Source organism: Pleurodeles waltl, chromosome 1_2, assembly GCF_031143425.1.
Source record: "Pleurodeles waltl isolate 20211129_DDA chromosome 1_2, aPleWal1.hap1.20221129, whole genome shotgun sequence".
NCBI classification, from domain to species: Eukaryota; Metazoa; Chordata; class Amphibia; order Caudata; family Salamandridae; genus Pleurodeles; species Pleurodeles waltl.
Genome location: NC_090437.1, coordinates 78,118,227 through 78,136,967, shown reverse-complemented (window position 1 = coordinate 78,136,967; position 18,741 = coordinate 78,118,227). Strand labels below are relative to the sequence as shown.

Below are 18,741 nucleotides of genomic sequence, written 5' to 3'. Positions count from 1 at the left end.
ATTGGGGGACACAGTTTCTGTGCAGACAGTCCAGGGTGCAGGGCTCATGCAATGTTAAAACAGTTGTGATAATATTTAGTTTCTGTAAGGTTGTCTATATTCATTTTGCTTTTCTGTGTATTGTCACTTTCGCGACACAGTTTACAACTCATTTCATTATGTTTGTATTTTTACTTGATGGATATCTTCAGTATTCTCAGTAATGTGATTAAGGTAGCCAACAAGGTCAAATCACATTAGCTTGCTTTACTCTTGGAATGCAGTGGCTGCATATGGCTGTTTTTGATCGTGTGAAATTTATTTCAGAGATCCAGAAGGTGCTCACAAACTTATAACGAAGACGGAGGCAAAGCAGGAGTACTTGCTCAAAGACTGCGATTTGGACAGACGGGAGCCCGTGCTCAAGTTTGTTCTGAAAAAGAACCCCCATAATTCTCAGTGGGGTGACATGAAGCTTTATTTAAAAGCACAGGTGTGTTGGAAGTTGTAAAATATATAAATGAAACTATGAAGGTTGACTTTTTTTAGTAAAATTAATAATAGTTAAGGTAGCATTCATTTCTGGTTCCACATACTATTCAAACTTGAATTAATTTGGTAAGCACTATGATGTATAAAATAATTTGATTTCAAATCCCATTCATGCTATTCTTTTTATTAGTGTGGTAGAAAATCACCTCAAAACGGGATCTCTGAATGCTTTTAGCATTTGGCCAGCCACCAGTATATGCACACGATTTGTCTCTGAAAAGTAAAGTTGAACATCCATGCTATTAGGTCTTGGATTAGCCAAGACCTTTTGATTTTACTAAAATATGTATACTATACATACAAATGGGGGCTTTTAGACACCTCCTTTCATCCATTGATTTGTTATGTCATTCACATTTTTTCTGCCCACTACAGCATAATACATGGGGCAGTGGGTAAGCCTACTTACACCACTGGTTAACTTCACTTTGAGTGAATGCATTTTTCTTTCTCATAAGGAGCACATCCATACATGAGCTGTTCCCTTCAGTGTCGGTGTTTTTGTTGTTTTTAGTTTAGAATTACCTTAGTGTTGCCTTTGTGTTTAGAGACTGATGTGATGGCAGGATGCTTCTGATGCACATTTCATCTTTATCAGATCTCATCACCTGGCAATACCCTTGCAAAGTACTGTCAGAGTGTTTTGTATTTCTGACTACTGCTGTTTCACAACATACCAGACTGTCTCCATTTGCAACTGTTCTGTATCAAGTTATCCTTTTTTACTTATTTTCTTACTTTCCTTCCTTCTTTCTTTTTCTTTGCTTTCTTTCTTTTTCTCTTTCCTATTCTTTCTGTCTTTCCTACTTTCTTTCTACATCTCTCCATTTCTTTTTCCTTTGTTTTTTTGTTCCTTCTTTAGTTCATTCTTTCTCTTGCCTTCTTTCCTTATTGCCTTTTTTCCATCTTGTCTTCTTGCCATCTTTCATTCCTTCTTTCCTCTTTTCTTCAGTTTTTTTCTCTGAACTATACTTTCTTGCTTTCTTTTTTGCCTTTAGACTCATCCTCTATTTTTTGTCCATTTTCTCACCTGCCTACCATTTTGCCTGCCTGACTGCCTTCTTACTTACTGCCTCCTTTATTTCTGAAAGGCAGAGGCTTGCAACCAATGCCAGACTGATTTTCTAGGTCTGTTTTAGCCTAGACCTTTTGATTTTAATGTAAGCATAGCTATAACATGGTTACTTATAAGGGGTTTCAGCAAGACTATCTCAGTTAGTCTGTGGTTGGTGTCATCCACATTTTTCTTCCACCCACTCCAGCATGTATTGATGGGCAGTGCATCAGCCCTTTGCTTACTTCACTACGAGCTACTGCATGTTGGTCTTTCACAAGGAACACATCCACTCACAAAGTAGTTCCCTTCAGTGCCTGGGAGTACGAGGGCCAGCCTATTCCCAAACAAAGTTTTGCAAAAACGATGACAAAACAAAGCAAGAATTGCCAGAGGGCTGTTGGCTAACGCTAGACTTACTGGCTTTGACAATGCGTTTTTAATTGAGGCACTGCCTGAAGCCTGCTCATGTTTTAAATATTCGAACAGCTTTCATGTTCTTGTCTTTATAGGATTATGCCTGGGTTGGTTTGTCGGTTTTGATATTGTAAGTTATTTTACTCTCCGTCACCCCCGCATTTTGGAAAATATTTAGAAAATTGTGGTCATAACCCGAACATAATTTGAGGCAGAGAAATTCTCAAAAAGAGCTAGGATGCATGGTCCTATAGATTTTAGTTGTCATTTGCAGTTCAAATCAGATTCTTTTCAAGGCTTGGGCCATGGTCTGTATATTTGTTCTTTGAGACTTGTCTTAACCTGTGTTTGCACATTCACAGGATGGGAGATAATATAGGTATACATTTTTTGGTTCAAATTATTTAGTAATGGGCTCCCATGTATTGCACTAACATCCTTTTAATGCCCCATCTCCCAAAGCACCAGCTTTGAGAATAAACTTTTTTAGAATATGGCAGTTAGGACGTGTGGCAAGTGCTGCAGAAAGTTTTAATCGTTTGGCTTAACATTGGGTTTATACAGTGTGCATTTTATTGGAGTTTTCTCTTTACATCATTGCCGAATCTTGCTCGGTATGTCGACAAGCCCACTTTTCCTCTGCTTAAGGGGAGTCCTAAATATATGTCTGTGCCCAGAGTAAAGAGTACTTCTGTCAAATATTAAGAAAATACTCTGTTCTGTTGTTTTTCTTCTAATCCAAAATCATTATGGCCCTCATTATGACCCTGGCGGACGGCGATATTTTGGAGAAAAGTACTGCCAACAGGCTGGCGGTACTTCTCCCCCAAAAATGACATTGGCGGATTGTCTCAAGCCAAACTGCCAATGTACAACTCCATCCGCCAGGGCGGTAACAGCCGCCGGGCTCAAACCCGCGGTATTATGACCCTGCTTACCGCCATGGTTTTCGTGGCTTCCTGACTGCCACAAAAACCATGGCAGTAGGCACTATCAGTGCCAGGGAATGCCTTCCCTTTCACGGATAGGGGTCTCCCACGGTCCCCTCCCCAGAGTCCTCCCCCTCCCAGTCCAGACCCCCCACGACATACACGCACATTCACGCACCAACATACGCACACATACACACACTCATACTCCCATTCACCCATGCATGCTTACATCCATTCACACACACCCACACCCAATGACATACATACAATCACACACGCATTCACACAACATACATGCACACTCACACCCATTCATGCACACACGCATTCCACACGCCACACATCTGCATACGCGCACACAGAAACATACTCCCCCCCCCCCCACCCCCCCCCCACACACACACACACACAACACCCCCATCCCCTGTCGGAGAACCTGACTTACCTGCTTGCAGGGGGGCCTCTGGCAGGAGATGGGACATGGCGCTGCTGCCAGCAGCAGCGTCTGCCAGCAGAACACCGCCAGGCCGTATCATGTGTCATGATACGGTCTGTGACAGTCTACTGGCGTTGCGCTGCTGCTGGCAGCAGTGCCACCTTACTGCCGTCCGCCCGCCCGCCATGGCCACAGCCGTCGATTCCGCCAGCCTTCTTGTGGAATTCCGGCTATGGTCATAATATGGCGGACGGTAGGTAGCCGCAGCGAAGGTGTTTTGGCGGCCGTCGCTATGGCAATAGGCGGTCATTACCACCATTGACATAATGAGGGCCTATGTCTTGTATTTCAACTTGAATAACTTTTAGTGACAGCTGCATTTGGACTACATTGCTGTTATTGCTTGCTGGACCCATGTGTCCCTTCATAGCAGATACTTCACCCCATCCAAATTCTCATATTCTGGAGAATTATAATAAATTATTTTTGGGGATTAATACCACTGCTTGTTTCTATTAACAAGCCGGTGACACTATTATCAAATTTAGTGGTAGACAACGGATTCACATGAGAGGTTAAAGGGTGAGATTTTCGTGCTAGAATTTAAACTCTGTATCGACATTTCACACAAAGTTGCCAAAACAAGCACTTAACCTCTATAACCTTTCTAACGTTAGGAAACAGATGTGAGGTTTCAAAAAAGGGGTTTAAAACCAACATTAATTGACAATATTTGCTGTAGGTAAATTAATTTACATGCAAGCAGTTATCGTCCAATTGTAGTTTTGCTTGAATTTACAGCTATTTCGTTTATAACTCCACCCTTCCATCATTCTGGGGTGTATGTTAATGTGGTGTATACTCCATGAGTAGTTGCAGTTCTTTGGTAATTAGCGTCTTAGACCTTGGAATCCCTATTAACCCAGAGCCACTACAGATTTTAACAAGCATTTGCAGTGCAATAGGTCTCGCATTTGCTTGAGTTTGAGCTATTGGCATTGTAAATTCATAAGTGTACTTTCCTTGCCACATAAATTGGTCAACCCTGCCTCATAATTTCATCCTTTCCTGCAATATAATTCTAGTGCCCTGCATATAACTTCCATTTATCTTCTTCCTTTAGCTGCAGCAAAAAATGAAAATGTTGCTGTAAGGAAATGCCTCCTTGGCATGGTTACCCCCTGACTTTTTGCCTTTGCTGATGCTATGTTTTGAATTGGAAGTGTGCTGAGGCCTGCTAACCAGGCCCCAGCACCAGTGTTCTTTCCCTAACCTGTACTTTTGATTCCACAATTGGCACACCCTGGCATCCAGATAAGTCCCTTGTAACTGGTACCTCTGGTACCAAGGGCCCTGATGCCAGGGAAGGTCTCTAAGGGCTGCAGCATGTCTTATGCCACCCTGGAGACCCCTCACTCAGCACAGACACACTGCTTGCCAGCTTGTGTGTGCTGGTGAGAACAAAACGAGTAAGTCGACATGGCACTCCCCTCAGGGTGCCATGCCAGCCTCTCACTGCCTATGCAGGTATAGATGAGTCACCCCTCTAGTAGGCCTTACAGCCCTAAGGCAGGGTGCACTATACCATAGGTGAGGGCACCAGTGCATGAGCACTGTGCCCCTACAGTGTCTAAGCAATACCTTAGACATTGTAAGTGCAGGGTAGCCATAAGAGTATATGGTCTGGGAGTCTGTTTTACACGAACTCCACAGCACCATAATGGCTACACTGAAAACTGGGAAGTTTGGTATCAAACTTCTCAGCACAATAAATGCACACTGATGCCAGTGTACATTTTATTGTAAAATACACCACAGAGGGCACCTTAGAGGTGCCCCCTGAAACTTAACCGACTATCTGTGTAGGCTGACTGGTTCCAGCAGCCTGCCACACTAGAGACATGTTGCTGGCCCCATGGGAAGAGTGCCTTTGTCACTCTGAGGCCAGTAACAAAGCCTGCACTGGGTGGAGATGCTAACACCTCCCCCAGGCAGGAGCTGTAACACCTGGCGGTGAGCCTCAAAGGCTCACCCCTTTGTCACAGCACCGCAGGACACTCCAGCTTAGTGGAGTTGCCCGCCCCCTCCGGCCACGGCCCCCACTTTTGGCGGCAAGGCTGGATGAAACAAAGAAAACAACAAGGAGGAGTCACTGGCCAGTCAGGACAGCCCCTAAGGTGTCCTGAGCTGAAGTGACTCTAACTTTTAGAAATCCTCCATCTTGCAGATGGAGGATTCCCCCAATAGGATTAGGGATGTGACCCCCTCCCCTTGGGAGGGGGCACAAAGAGGGTGTACCCACCCTCAGGGCTAGTAGCCATTGGCTACTAATCCCCCAGACCTAAACACGCCCTTAAATTTAGTATTTAAGGGCTTCCCTGAACCTAAGATTCTAGATTCCTGCAACTTACCGAAGAAGAAGACTGCTGAGCTGAAAACCCCTGCAGAAGAAGAAAGAAGACACCAACTGCTTTGGCCCCAGTCCTACCGGCCCATCTCCTGCCTTCTAAAGAACCCTGCTCCAGCGACGCTTTCTCCAGGACCAGCGACCTCTGAATCCTCAGAGGACTGCCCTACTTCCAAGAGACCAAGAAACTCCCGAGGACAGCGGCACTGCTCCAAAAGAACTGCAACTTTGTTTCAAGTAGCAGATTTAAAGACCCCTGCAACTCCCCGCAAGAAGCGTGAGACTTGCAACACTGCACCCGGCGACCCCGACTCGACTGGTGGAGAACAACCAGCTCAGGGAGGACCCTCCGGCGACTCTACGACTGTGAGTAACCAAAGTTGTCCCCCCTGAGCCCCCACAGCGACGCCTGCAGAGGGAATCCCCAGGCTCCCCCTGACCGCGACTGTCTGAACTCCATTTCCCGACGGCTGGAAAAGACCCTGCACCCGCAGCCCCCAGCCCCTAAAGAAACGGAACTTCTGTGCAGGAGTGACCCCCAGGAGGCCCTCTCCCTTGCCCAGGTGGTGGCTACCCCGAGGAGCCCCCCCCTTGCCTGCCTGCATCGCTGAAGAGACCCCTTGGTCTCCCATTGAAAACTAAAGGAAACCCGACGCTTGTTTGCACACTGCACCCGGCCGCCCCCGCGCTGCTGAGGGTGTACTTTCTGTGTGGACTTGTGTCCCCCCCGGTGCCCTACAAAACCCCCCTGGTCTGCCCTCCGAAGACACGGGTACTTACCTGCTGGCAGACTGGAACCGGGGCACCCCCTTCTCTCCAATATAGCCTATGTGTTTTGGGCACCTCTTTGACCTTTGCACCTGACCGGCCCTGAGCTGCTGGTGTGATAACTTTGGGGTTGCTCTGAACCCCCAACGGTGGGCTACCTTGGGCCAAAAACTGAAACCCGTAAGTGACTTACTTACCTGTGAAAACTAACAAAAACTTACCTCCCCCAGGAACTGTGAAAATTGCACTGTGTCCACTTTTAAAACAGCTTATTGTGTTTTATGTAAAAAGTATACATGCTAATGTAATGATTTAAAGTTCCTGAAGTACTTACCTGCAATACCTTTCAAATGAGATATTACATGTAGAATTTGAACCTGTGGTTCTTAAAATAAACTACGAAAATATATTTTTCTATAACAAAACCTATTGGCTGGATTTGTCTCTGAGTGTGTGTTCCTCATTTATTGCCTGTGTGTATGTACAACAAATGCTTAACACTACTCCTTTGATAAGCCTACTGCTCGACCACACTACAACAAAATAGAGCATTAGTATTATCTCTTTTTGCCACTATCTTACCTCTAAGGGGAACCCTTGGACTCTGTGCATACTATTCCTTACTTTGAAATAGTGCATACAGAGCCAACTTCCTACAGTTGCCATTTAGCATCCTAATTTAAATCTGCCATGCTAATTCTAATAGAGTTCCACTTTTATCACCACACTGTCAGAGTTGCTGGCTGGCTGGCTAACACAATTCCCCAAAAAAAGACACAAGACAGCCACAGAAGAGAAATAAACTAGAATGGTCACCCAAACATATAAAGAGTGTTCAAACTCTCATAGTGTAATAAGGATGTTACGTTGGCCTGAATTATAGTCATAATTGTAACAAGGAGAGATTATTAAAACATATACAATTATCATATAAACCTTTATCAGAAATAAACCTTTAGCATTAGACTGTAATGCTCAAAACAACCCCTAGAGGGCACCATAACAAAAAAAATATAATTTGGTAGAAGCTTGGTCATGTAATCATATTGTTAGTCCTTAAAGGGGATAACCCCATGGAAAAAAGGAGAAAGTAATGCAGTGTAACCATATACTTAGCCCCTAAAGGGCGTTTTTAGAGCCTACTGCAATGACATTATAAACAAGGCCTTTAAAACAAAACTTCTTCCAGCTGTGAAGCACAAGTTGTAGCCATGAGAAAGCATAAAAGACTGAATGGAGGGAGGGATTATTATTTTTGGGGACCCCACTAACCTAGTGCGGGGACCTAGAAATGATGTAGACAGAGCGTTTTGAATGTGGTCCCATTGTCCTACGACCACCACAGGCTGAGTTATGAGCAAAAATGTTTTGTAAAAGTAATGCCCCGCAAAGCATTATGGGACGAGTTTCTGTGCTTTGAATATTATAGTATGTTGACTGCAATGCTCAGAACAGCCCCAGAGGACCCCACAATAAAACTAGCATTTGGAAGAAATATGGTCATGTAACAATCATCCCTTAGAGAACTTAACCACATAAAAAAGAATGGGAGAATGTACTGGAGTGTAACCGTATATTTAGCCCCTAGAGGGCATAGTGCATTACACATTTTCAAGGCTACCAGGACTATTGCAATGATTTTACAAACAAAAAGTCCATAAAAAATAACTTCTCCCAGCGGTAAAACAAAAGTGACAGCCATAAGAAAGCTAAAAAAACATAATGAATGCTGGTAGGGGTTATTAGTTTGGAGTCCCCACTAACATAGTGTGGGACCCAGAGATGGTGCAGACAGAGGGAACACATTGTGGTGAATGCTTTATAGGTAGTCCCATTTTCCTAGGATAGGCTGTGTTATGAGCAAAAATGGTTTGTAAAAGTAATACCCTGCAAAGCATTATGGGACAAGTTTCTGTGCCATGAATATTTGAGTATGTTGATATGACAGCTCCAAGAGAACACCACAATGAAAATAGCATTTGTAAGAAACATGGTCATGTGACTATATAGGTAGCACCTAGAAGGTATAACCACACAAAGAAAACGGCAACAAATAATGGAGTATAACCAAATATTTAGCCCCCAGGGAGCATAGTGCACTACATATATTCAGGAGTTCGCTGGCTTATAACAATGATATTACAAACAAAGCCCTTAAAACACAAGCTATTCCCAGCTGTAAAACAAAAGTTCCAGCCATGAGAGAGCTTAAACAGACACTGAATGGTGGGAGTGGTGATTATTTTGGGGTCCACACAAACATAGTTTGGGGACCCAAAGATAACGTAGACAGAGCACGATGACATGAACGTTTTGGTGGAGGTTCCATTGTCCTAGGAGTTAAGAGCAAAAATGTTTTGTAAAAGTAATGCCCTGCAAAGCATTCTGGTTCGAGTTTTCCCGAGTGTAGAGAATATTGTAGTATCGGCTCTCCTGCTGTGCCGGGAGAGCAGTAGTCACTTGGAGTATTTCAAGTGTTTTTAAGGGGAGCGCCACAAGAAATTACTCTGATTAGGTAATTGTGAACAATGTGACCAGCACTCCAATGCAACAGATCAAGTTCACGCTGTTGTGCCTGTTCGTGCTGTGAGGCCAGTGCTTCCATGCAGCACAAAGGGGAGAGACAAAGGAAATAGTTTGCCTACTCTGAACTATGTTGTCAGTCGTGCAATAATCCATGTAACAGGGTCAGTCTGCAAAGTGTGACAAAAACAGCCTCAAGGCAGGACAAATGTGCAGCATTTACAAATGACATAAAGGGATTTTTGAAAGGCAAGCCCACGAACAAGTGAAAGTGATGGGCGTGGCTAAAAGCCCACAATACTTACAACAGGTCAAAGCGCTTAATTCTTTATTCAATAGCTCTCTCTCCAGGATAGTAGTTTGGGTAGTAAAGTATGCAGCTGTTTTGAAACAGATGCTGGACCATCTCAAATCGTCAGTCCTATGTCTAACCTCCTTTATCCAGTTAATAATTTTGTGTGAGAGTGACAGTTAAGCTGTTCGAAGGGCGATAAACTGCTGCATTTGTTAAGCAATGTTGATTCCATCAAGTGGTATTCAGCCTTTATAGGTGGATTTACAACTGACTGTTTTTATTTTACTTTTTCTAGTGCAACTATATTGTCTTCATTACATCGTCTTGCGCCAACATCCACTTTTGGTTTACGTTTCGTTGAAAGTTGAACATTTTCTTTTTTTTTTTTTGTGAACAAGAAGAAAAATAAAGAGGATTGAAATTAGCAGAGCTCAACATGGTGACCATTCAGTAAATCCACCAGAAGAAAATGTGTGTGGTGTGATTATCAGCACAGAGGCAAAAATAGACCTGCAAAAGAAAGAAGAATTAAGCAGAAAGGCAGAGCTGCAAAGCAACAAACCCACAAATAATGTGGGATCCCTGTAGCCCAAAATCCCATCACATTCTTCCCCCAGAGGGGTTCCACCCACTCCTTCAGAAAATCAATATACATCCATGTCCAAAGACACCAACCCATGGCTACACCAATGTTAGCATAGTATAAAGCTTAATAATTTCAGTGATTAGTCCCTCTAAAATGATTCTAACGGTTCGACATCAGAGAAACCACTTTAAGACATGGGGAAGCTCACAGATTGACAAGAAACCTCTTTCACCCATTTCTTTCTTAGTCTCTATCAACTCTTGCTTCTTGACTAATGTGTCAGGGTTCAGGTGAGAGAAATCTATGTGTCAAATTTCCTCCAGCTGCTCAAATTTCTTTGCTTTTGTTGCATACAGTATGTGTTGCATCGTCTGCCTAGACCTTGCTCGCTTGGAACAATGATTTATTTGTATTTTTTCCAACAAACATTTCTGTTCTCCTTCCACAGAGTCCTGGCATATATTAGTTGCACAGAGTAAGACCCAGACGTAGGTGGTTTTCCAAGCACTCTGACGTGTTGTAATCTATGTGTGGGCTTTTAACCATGCCCACCACACACCCATCACTTTCACTCGTTCATGGGCTTGCCTTTCAAAAATCCTTTGTTATTGGTAAATGCTTTATGTTTGTCCCTTCTTGGGGTGGTTTTGTTACTACCTTGGCCATTGACCCCATTACATGGATGATTGCACGTTTGCCAATATGTTTGACTGGGAGCGAACATCTTTTTCCTTTTGTGTCTCTCCTTTGTGCTCATGGCAGCCGTGGCACTTTGAATCCGCTTGCTTATGTCAACTGTTTAATTTTTCATTTTCAATTTATGTGGCAGGGAAGGTCCAGTTAGGAATTTACAACGCTGATAGCTCTAACTTGAGCAAACGCAAGACCCATTGCATTACAAATGCTTGTTTGTTTTGCAAGCTGTTTTGTAGTAATCATCCAGCTTCCAGTTGTTCAAAATAATTACCAATCTGAGCCTCTTGGGGCAAAAAGTTTTGTTGTAATCTTTGCTAAAAATAAAATAGAAAAAAAACTCCAGAAGCGGACTCCTGCTTTTTTCACCCCTGCCCATTTTCTATAGTTTTCCCATACCTAGCTCGCACCAGTCCACAGTGCCAGAATCACTTATTTGGCAGCTAGTAGTAGGAGAGCAATGTGCCTGACCTTCCTGCATTGCAGTTGGTAGATGTCTGTGGCCGGCAGCTCAACAGGCTCACTTTGAGACACTTGGATAATTCCAAACCTGTAATCTGTTTAATAGGTTTCAAGAAGGAGGTCCGCTATGTTTTTAATTTGGAGCGGGAACATACAATGTGTTAAGTCCCCACTGTTTCCAACATTTACAAGTCATGCTGCAGTGTAGTGCCATTGGTACAGAATTTTTAGCACTGTCTCTCTACTCCTGCCATGGGATGCAAACATGTTTGTCTGCACCAGGAAGTCCTCTCGTTGTTTTGTGATTTATAACTTTTGTTTTCCTATGCAAATTGGGATGCAAATTTTATCGCTATTTCGTGATGTTTTAGCATGTTATAGATTTTGGAGGTAGCATGTTTCTCACCCATACAGTTTGAGGTATTTTTCAAAGGGAGTAAGGGCCCTGGTAGCTCACTGCTCGATTGTGGGGTTAAGTCACCAATGTCATAATTGTATGTAGTGATAGTGTTCTGTTCTGGGAGGTTGTAGTTGTCCTTCACCAGTTTAAAGGATTTTAGGGTGTCATGATTGACAAATCTCTTGTTTTGCATCCACCTTTCAACCATTGTTGGTCATTGATTCTATTTAGCCCTACAGTAAAATCTGTTTATCCCTCCCAAAAGTGGTGTAATAGGAGGTGAGAATGATTTCAGTCCCTTCATAACTGCTGTTTTGTCACAGATCTCTAGGGTGCCCTAGTGACAGGATAAGTGTATTGGTTTGTTGTGCTTTGAGAACGTCATGGAATCTCCCGTAGTGGCCCTGCCACTTGAGTGTGATCAATCATACACTGACCTTGTTGGGCTATGGACTCCCATCCTTACCCAAAACCCAAAGTGGTTTTAGCAATCATTGTTGACTGGCCAATCTCACTGCTCTCCCTTGACAAATATAAAAATAACACATTGTCTGGATGCTGTGTATGTAATCTTGTAGGATCTGGAGGGTAAGGATTTGAAAAATGTGTAGGATCCTGTAAGCTGCTATTTGACCCAAGAGAGACAGTGTCTTATATTTCTAGTTTTTTAATTCAGCCTTCGCCGCTCTCCTCAGTCGTTGGAGGATTATTTCTTTAGGTATTTAGTCCTGGCTAGGATTGGAGCCAGGGTCATGCCCAAATAAGTGACATAGAAACTGCCCAACACAGCTGGCTCAGCCTCTGCAGTGTTTCTACTATAGCTTCGGGGGTTGAGACATTGAGAATCCCTGAATTAGTGATGTTAATTTTAAGTCGAGACCTGATACGTCTTGATCTTCTTGAGTGAATGATTCAAACTGATTTGTTACTGGCAGTAAAATGTAATCCGCAAACATAGTCAGTTTGATATTTTGGGTCCGGAATTTGATGTTTTGTATGTAAGGGTCATCTTGAATGGTGTGCAAGAGGTTTGCAGAGTCAGCGCAAAGAAAAGAAGTGAAAAAAGGCACCCTTTATCATGCGTCTATGTATTATAACTATAATATAGCCCTCAGGAATAGAGGCCATTAATATTTATCCTAGCTCTGGGGTTGTGGTAACCCACGAGAAGCTGGTTCCGGAAACTGCCTTCCAGGCCCATTACCTGTAGCGTGTCCAAGATAAAGCCTAGTCAACTTGGTTGGAAGCTTTTTTTGTCACCTGGGTCGACTGCTTGGCTCCTGTGGCAGCCATATCTAAGAGCTGTAGAGCTTTTATTGTGTTATCCCCTAACTGGTGTTTGTAGATAATTCCCGACTGATCGGGGTCTGTGAGCTCTGTCTGAACTATCTGTAGCTTTAAGGTTGCCACTTTGGTAAAAATCTTCATGTCAAGGTGAGGAAGGAAATTGACCTTTAAGAGCTGCAATCACTCTGCTCTTTGCTGAGCTTGAGCATAAGGGAAATAGACTCGGACATGGTGGGACGTACCCTTTCCTCCTGCACCATCTTTTGAAAAACTCTGAACCAGGGGAGTAATGCATGAGTGAAACATTTATAAAAAAGCGTTTGTGTGAGGAAAGCGGTGTCTTATATGCTGTGGTTGTGCAACTGCACAGTGTAATAAACGCACAAATCCATCTGTGGTCCAGTCAGGCTTGTTTTTAAAACCTTAGTTCAACCTGGGGTAGCTGTGGCTTCGAGCAGCCAGGCTCTGTCGAAGAAACAAGTGCAAAGGATTTGGAAGTACAAAAACAGTTAAAAAAGAAAGAAAAGCAAAAAAAATAAAAAAAAAATCAGACATCCATTTAAAAGAATAAGTTGCATTTTAAGGATTTCTTTGTCACCAAACTAGGCAAAATCCATCGGACGGTTCTGGAGATGTAAACTATTAACCCAAAAATAAATCACTGCTTTTAACTTGAAACACAAACGAACTTTGGCAACTACCACTGTTGGCAGTTCACTTTGCAAATGTTTTTCAAACTTCTCAAAGTTGTAAACTCCTACTCCGGCCCACTTTGTGCAATCAACTGAGATAGGGAACGAGTTACAGGGGCCAAAGGGTCTGTTTGACATTTACCTCAGTCAAGGCAGTCTCCAGTACAGTTCGAGATTCTGTGGGCTCACCACAATAGACTTGCAGTGAAGTGGTCATGAATCAAGGGATACAGGATGCTGGGAATTCTGATCCGGTGATGGAGGTCTTCCTCAGTCTACTCCACAGTCACACTGGGGACGACGTTTGCCACAGGGAACAATGTCCTTCGAAGTCCCGTTGTTATACAGGTAAAATGAAGTAGTCACTGGTCTCCGGTTACAGTGAAACCAGCGTTTCTCTTTAATTTGGGTTAACTTCCTTCTTGGGCTACCAAACTCCAGTCGACGACTCTTCCAGGTCCAGCATACTTGGATGCAATTTTTGAAGGTCAGGACTTTGTCTTGTCTCCAAGGCTGCACTTCGACGGTCGGCAGCAGTCGGCCAGATGTGGCTACCAACTCGCAGAGGCAGTTTTCTTAGGCATTTGTGGCCCAGCAGCTGTCATAAGTAGTCAGCAAACTGACCTAAGAGGCAATATCTTCTGTCTGGGGCTTGGTAATGACTTTTCCTCAAGCAGACCCCGCCTACACAGTTGGAGCAGTAGGTGCAGTCCAGTCTTTGGTGCAGCCTCTCTTTGCCAGGTCCAGAGAACAGCAGGGCAGTGTGTCTTCAATCCTTTCACCAGTACAGATGTGATCTGAGGTCTTGCTGCCAGGGGTGCCACTTTTATGCCCAGAAATTGCTCTCGTGGTATATAGGGACTACTAGCCAGTGGCTATGAGGTCTTCTCCTGCCTGATGTCAACTTCCTGAGAAGTGTGGCATCTACCTATCCCTGAGTGCACTATGGTGTCCACTCCCAAGATGGCTCGACCTCGCTCTTGGTGTGTGGAGCAACATAGCCTACCCATGAGGTGTGGGTACCTAAGGGCTACACACTCACAAGAAAACTGATTTGGCAACTCTGTCCCCCAGTGCCGAGCGGTCTGCCAGAACAAAAGAGCAGCCCCTCTTGTGTGTGTCCACCATTTGCCCTACAAAGGCGACTACCCCTTTGAAGCTCGTCATTTGCCCTCACACCCTGCTTGGCTTTCCTGCCAGGGAGAGGTAACACCTCTTCCAAAAGCAGGCCCTTTGTGTTCCATACTGAGAGACGTTCACACCTCCGCCCAGGAGGAAGAAGGCTGCCATGTGACCAGCAGTTATAAACTGTCACTGGAAAACTTGGGCAACATAGTACCAACTTTCTAACATTGTCATTTACTAAAAAGGTACATTAAATTTAACTTGAGCAAAGGGATAGCTTAAGAATGTCAAGGAATGGGCAGTGGCAGAAGAAATACGGTTAAGACAGGTCAAACAGGACGATCACCTTGAGGAAGAAATACAAACATGGCAGGAGATACTCGCACGAATAAAGGAAGTGGAAGAACCCGGGCATGACGTACCTATGGAGACTCGGAGCTAACCATTGTGCAAGTTATGTTATAAGGGAAAACATTTAAAGTTCCAAAGGGATCGCAGTGTCTCTATGTCTGATGCAAACGTTCTGTAAATCCTTTGTTTTTTATGGGGACTACATCTGTGATGATTTGTCGTGAGGGAGGGGAAGGGGACTGGCCTATATGTGCAAGGTTGTTTATGGTACAATGTTATGGATGCTCTGAGTTTAATAAAAAATACATTCTTCAAAAAATAAAAAATTAACTTGAGCATCAAGTTAGGGTTAATGCACAATTATTTTGATACCTTGAAATACCGGCATTAGTAGTCAGTTTCAGAGGTTAGCACTGCTGTGGGATTTGAGTGTGATTCTGTGCTTTCCAATGAGGCGACTAGTTTCTCCACAGTAAAAATGACAATGTGGGATTTTTACTGTCCGTACATGTAAAAACCCATGTCCCACTTTTTATATACAGCACCCTGCTTTGGGACTCCTTAGGATGACATGTATTAAAAAGGAGTGTTTGGGCTTTACCATTACTGAATGGCAGAAGCGAGTTAGCATTTTAAAACTGCTCTAGCAGTCTGCAGTTGCAGGCTGGGAGATGTACTTTTTCACACTTGTGTTGGCACAATAAGTGCTGCAGTCTTCAAGGAACACTATGACTTATAGGCACTGGGTACCCCTGGTACCATATACTAGGGGCTTGCAAGTAAATTAATCTATGAAAATTGGGCATAGGCCAATTAAACGTACATTTTTAAGGGTCAGTGAACATGCACTGAGATCTGGTCAGCAGGGCCCAGAGCATTGCAGAGTCATAACACCAGTACCTAATTGTTAAACAGTGAGGACGAATCTGCAAAAAGCCATTTCCTCACAAACATTAAACTCTGGGACCTGGGGCCTTGGATGGATGTAGATTAGCTATAGCCATGACGATTTCCTCCTTTGCATTTGGCTTTTTCAGTTTTTCATGGTTTTCACATCTCACCTTAGGGAATGCCTCCTCTTCTAAATAACCGCCTTCAGTGTGAGGGGGTTTGTAGACTCTCTTGTTTAACCCCTTAGCTGCTGGGCCTTTCCCCCCCCCCCAGTGCTGAGCCCTTTTTTCGCTATTTGGGGTAGTTCGCGCTTAGGGCTTCATAACTTTTTGTCCACATAAGCTAACCACGCCAAATTTGCGTCCTTTTTTTCCAACATCCTAGGGATTCTAATGGTACCCAGAGTTGGTGGTTTCCCCTGGAGGAGACCAAGAAAATAGCCAAAATACAGTGAAAATTTTGTTTTTTCCAAAAAAATGGGAAAAAAGGGCTGCCGAAGAAGGCTTGTGGTTTTTTCCCTAAAATGCCATCAACCAAGGGTTTCTGGTGCTGAAATCACTATCTTCCCACCTTTCAGGAACGGGCAGACTTGAATCAGAAAACCGAATTTTTCAACACAAATTTGGCATTTTACTGGGACATACCCCATTTCTACTATATTTGGTGCTTTCAGCCTCCTTCCAGTTAGTGACAGGAATGGGTGTGAAACCAATGCTGGATCCCGGAATGCTAAACATTTCTGAAAACTAGACAAAATTCTGAATTCAGCAAGGGGTCATTTGTGTAGATCCTACAAGGTTTTCCTACAGAAAATAACAGCTGAAATAAAAAAATATTGAAATTGAGCTGAAAACAACAGCCATTTTTCTTTATGTTTTACTCTGTAACTTTTTCCTGCGATGTCAGATTTCTGAAAGCAATATACCGTTTTGTCTGCTGGACTCTTCTGGTTGCGGGGATATAAAGGGCTTGTAGGTTCATCAAGAACCCTAGGTACCCAGAGCCAATAAATAAGCTGCACCCTGCAGTTGGTTTTCATTCTATACTGGGTATACAGCAATTCATTTGCTGAAATATGAAGAGTGAAAAAGAGGTATCAAGAAAACCTTTGCATTTCCAAAATGGGATCAAGATAAGGTTTTGAGGAGCAGTGGTTATTTGCACATCGCTGAATTCCGAGGTGCCCATACTAGCATGTGAATTGCAGGGCATTTCTCAAATAGACGTCTTTTTTACACACTCTCTTATATTTGGAAGGAAAAAATGTAGAGAAAGATAAGGGGCAATAACACTTGTTTTGCTATTCTGTGTTCCCCCAAGTCTCCCGATAAAAATGATACCTCACTTGTGTGGGTAGGCCTAGTGCCCGCGACAGGAAATGCCCCAAAACACAACATGGACACATCCTATTTTTTTTATAGAAAACACAGCTGTTTTTTCCAAAGTGCCTACCTGTAGATTTTGGCCTCTAGCTCAGCCGGCACATAGGGAAACCTACCAAACCTGTGCATTTCTGAAAACTAGAGACCTAGGGGAATCCAAGGAGGGGTGACTTGCGGGGCTCGGACCAGGTTCTGTTACCCAGAATCCTTTGCAAACCTCAAAAAGTGGCTAAAAAAACAAGTTTTCCTCACATTTCGGTGACAGAAAGTTCTGAAATCTGAGAGGAGCCACAAATTTCCTTCCACCCGGCGTTCCCCCAAGTCTCCCGATAAAAATGATACCTCACTTGTGTGGGTAGGCCTAGCGCCCGCGACAGGAAACGCCCCAAAGCGCAACGTGGACACATCAACATTTTTGGAAGAAAACAGAGGTGTTTTTTGAGAAGTGCCTACCTGTAGATTTTGGCCTCTAGCTCAGCCGGCACCTAGGGAAACCTACCAAACCTGTGCATTTCTGAAAACTAGAGACCTAGGGCAATCCAAGGAGGGGTGACTCGCGGGGCTCAGACCAGGTCCTGTTACCCAGAATCCTTTGCAAACCTCAAAAAGTGGCTAAAAAAACAAGCTTTCCTCAGATTTCGGTGACAGAAAGTTCTGGAATCTGAGAGGAGCCACAAATTTCCTTCCACCCGGCGTTCCCCCAAGTCTCCCGATAAAAATGATACCTCACTTGTGTGGGTAGGCCTAGCGCCCGCGACAGGAAACGCCCCAAAGCGCAACGTGGACACATCAAAATTTTTGGAAGAAAACAGAGGTGTTTTTTGAGAAGTGCCTACCTGTAGATTTTGGCCTCTAGCTCAGCCGGCACCTAGGGAAACCTACCAAACCTGTGCATTTCTGAAAACTAGAGACCTAGGGCAATCCAAGGAGGGGTGACTCGCGGGGCTCGGACCAGGTTCTGTTACCCAGAATCCTTTGCAAACCTCAAAAAGTGGCTAAAAAAACAAGTTTTCCTCAGATTTCGGTGACAGAAAGTTCTGGAATCTGAGAAGAGCCACAAATTTCCTTCCACCCGGCGTTCCCCCAAGTCTCCCGATAAAAATGATACCTCACTTGTGTGGGTAGGCCTAGCGCCCGCGACAGGAAACGCCCCAAAGCGCAACGTGGACACATCAAAATTTTTGGAAGAAAACAGAGGTGTTTTTTGAGAAGTGCCTACCTGTAGATTTTGGCCTCTAGCTCAGCCGGCACCTAGGGAAACCTACCAAACCTGTGCATTTCTGAAAACTAGAGACCTAGGGGAATCCAAGGAGGGGTGACTTGCGGGGCTCGGACCAGGTTCTGTTACCCAGAATCCTTTGCAAACCTCAAAAAGTGGCCAAAAAAACAAGTTTTCCTCACATTTCGGTGACAGAAAGTTCTGGAATCTGAGAGGAGCCACAAATTTCCTTCCACCCGGCGTTCCCCTAAGTCTCCCGATAAAAATGATACCTCACTTGTGTGGGTAGG

At 43.9% G+C, this 18,741-nt stretch overlaps 1 protein-coding gene across 2 annotated transcripts in view; it reads left to right on the top strand.

Moving 5' to 3' along the window:
• Nucleotides 1-18,741, top strand: part of XPA (XPA, DNA damage recognition and repair factor) — a 101,386-nt gene that overhangs the window by 34,530 nt on the left and 48,115 nt on the right. For both annotated transcript variants that reach the window (XM_069236550.1, XM_069236552.1), the window contains exon 4: nt 307-472. In XM_069236550.1, the coding sequence (XP_069092651.1) occupies nt 307-472 (166 nt within the window). The remainder of the gene's footprint in view (nt 1-306; nt 473-18,741) is intronic.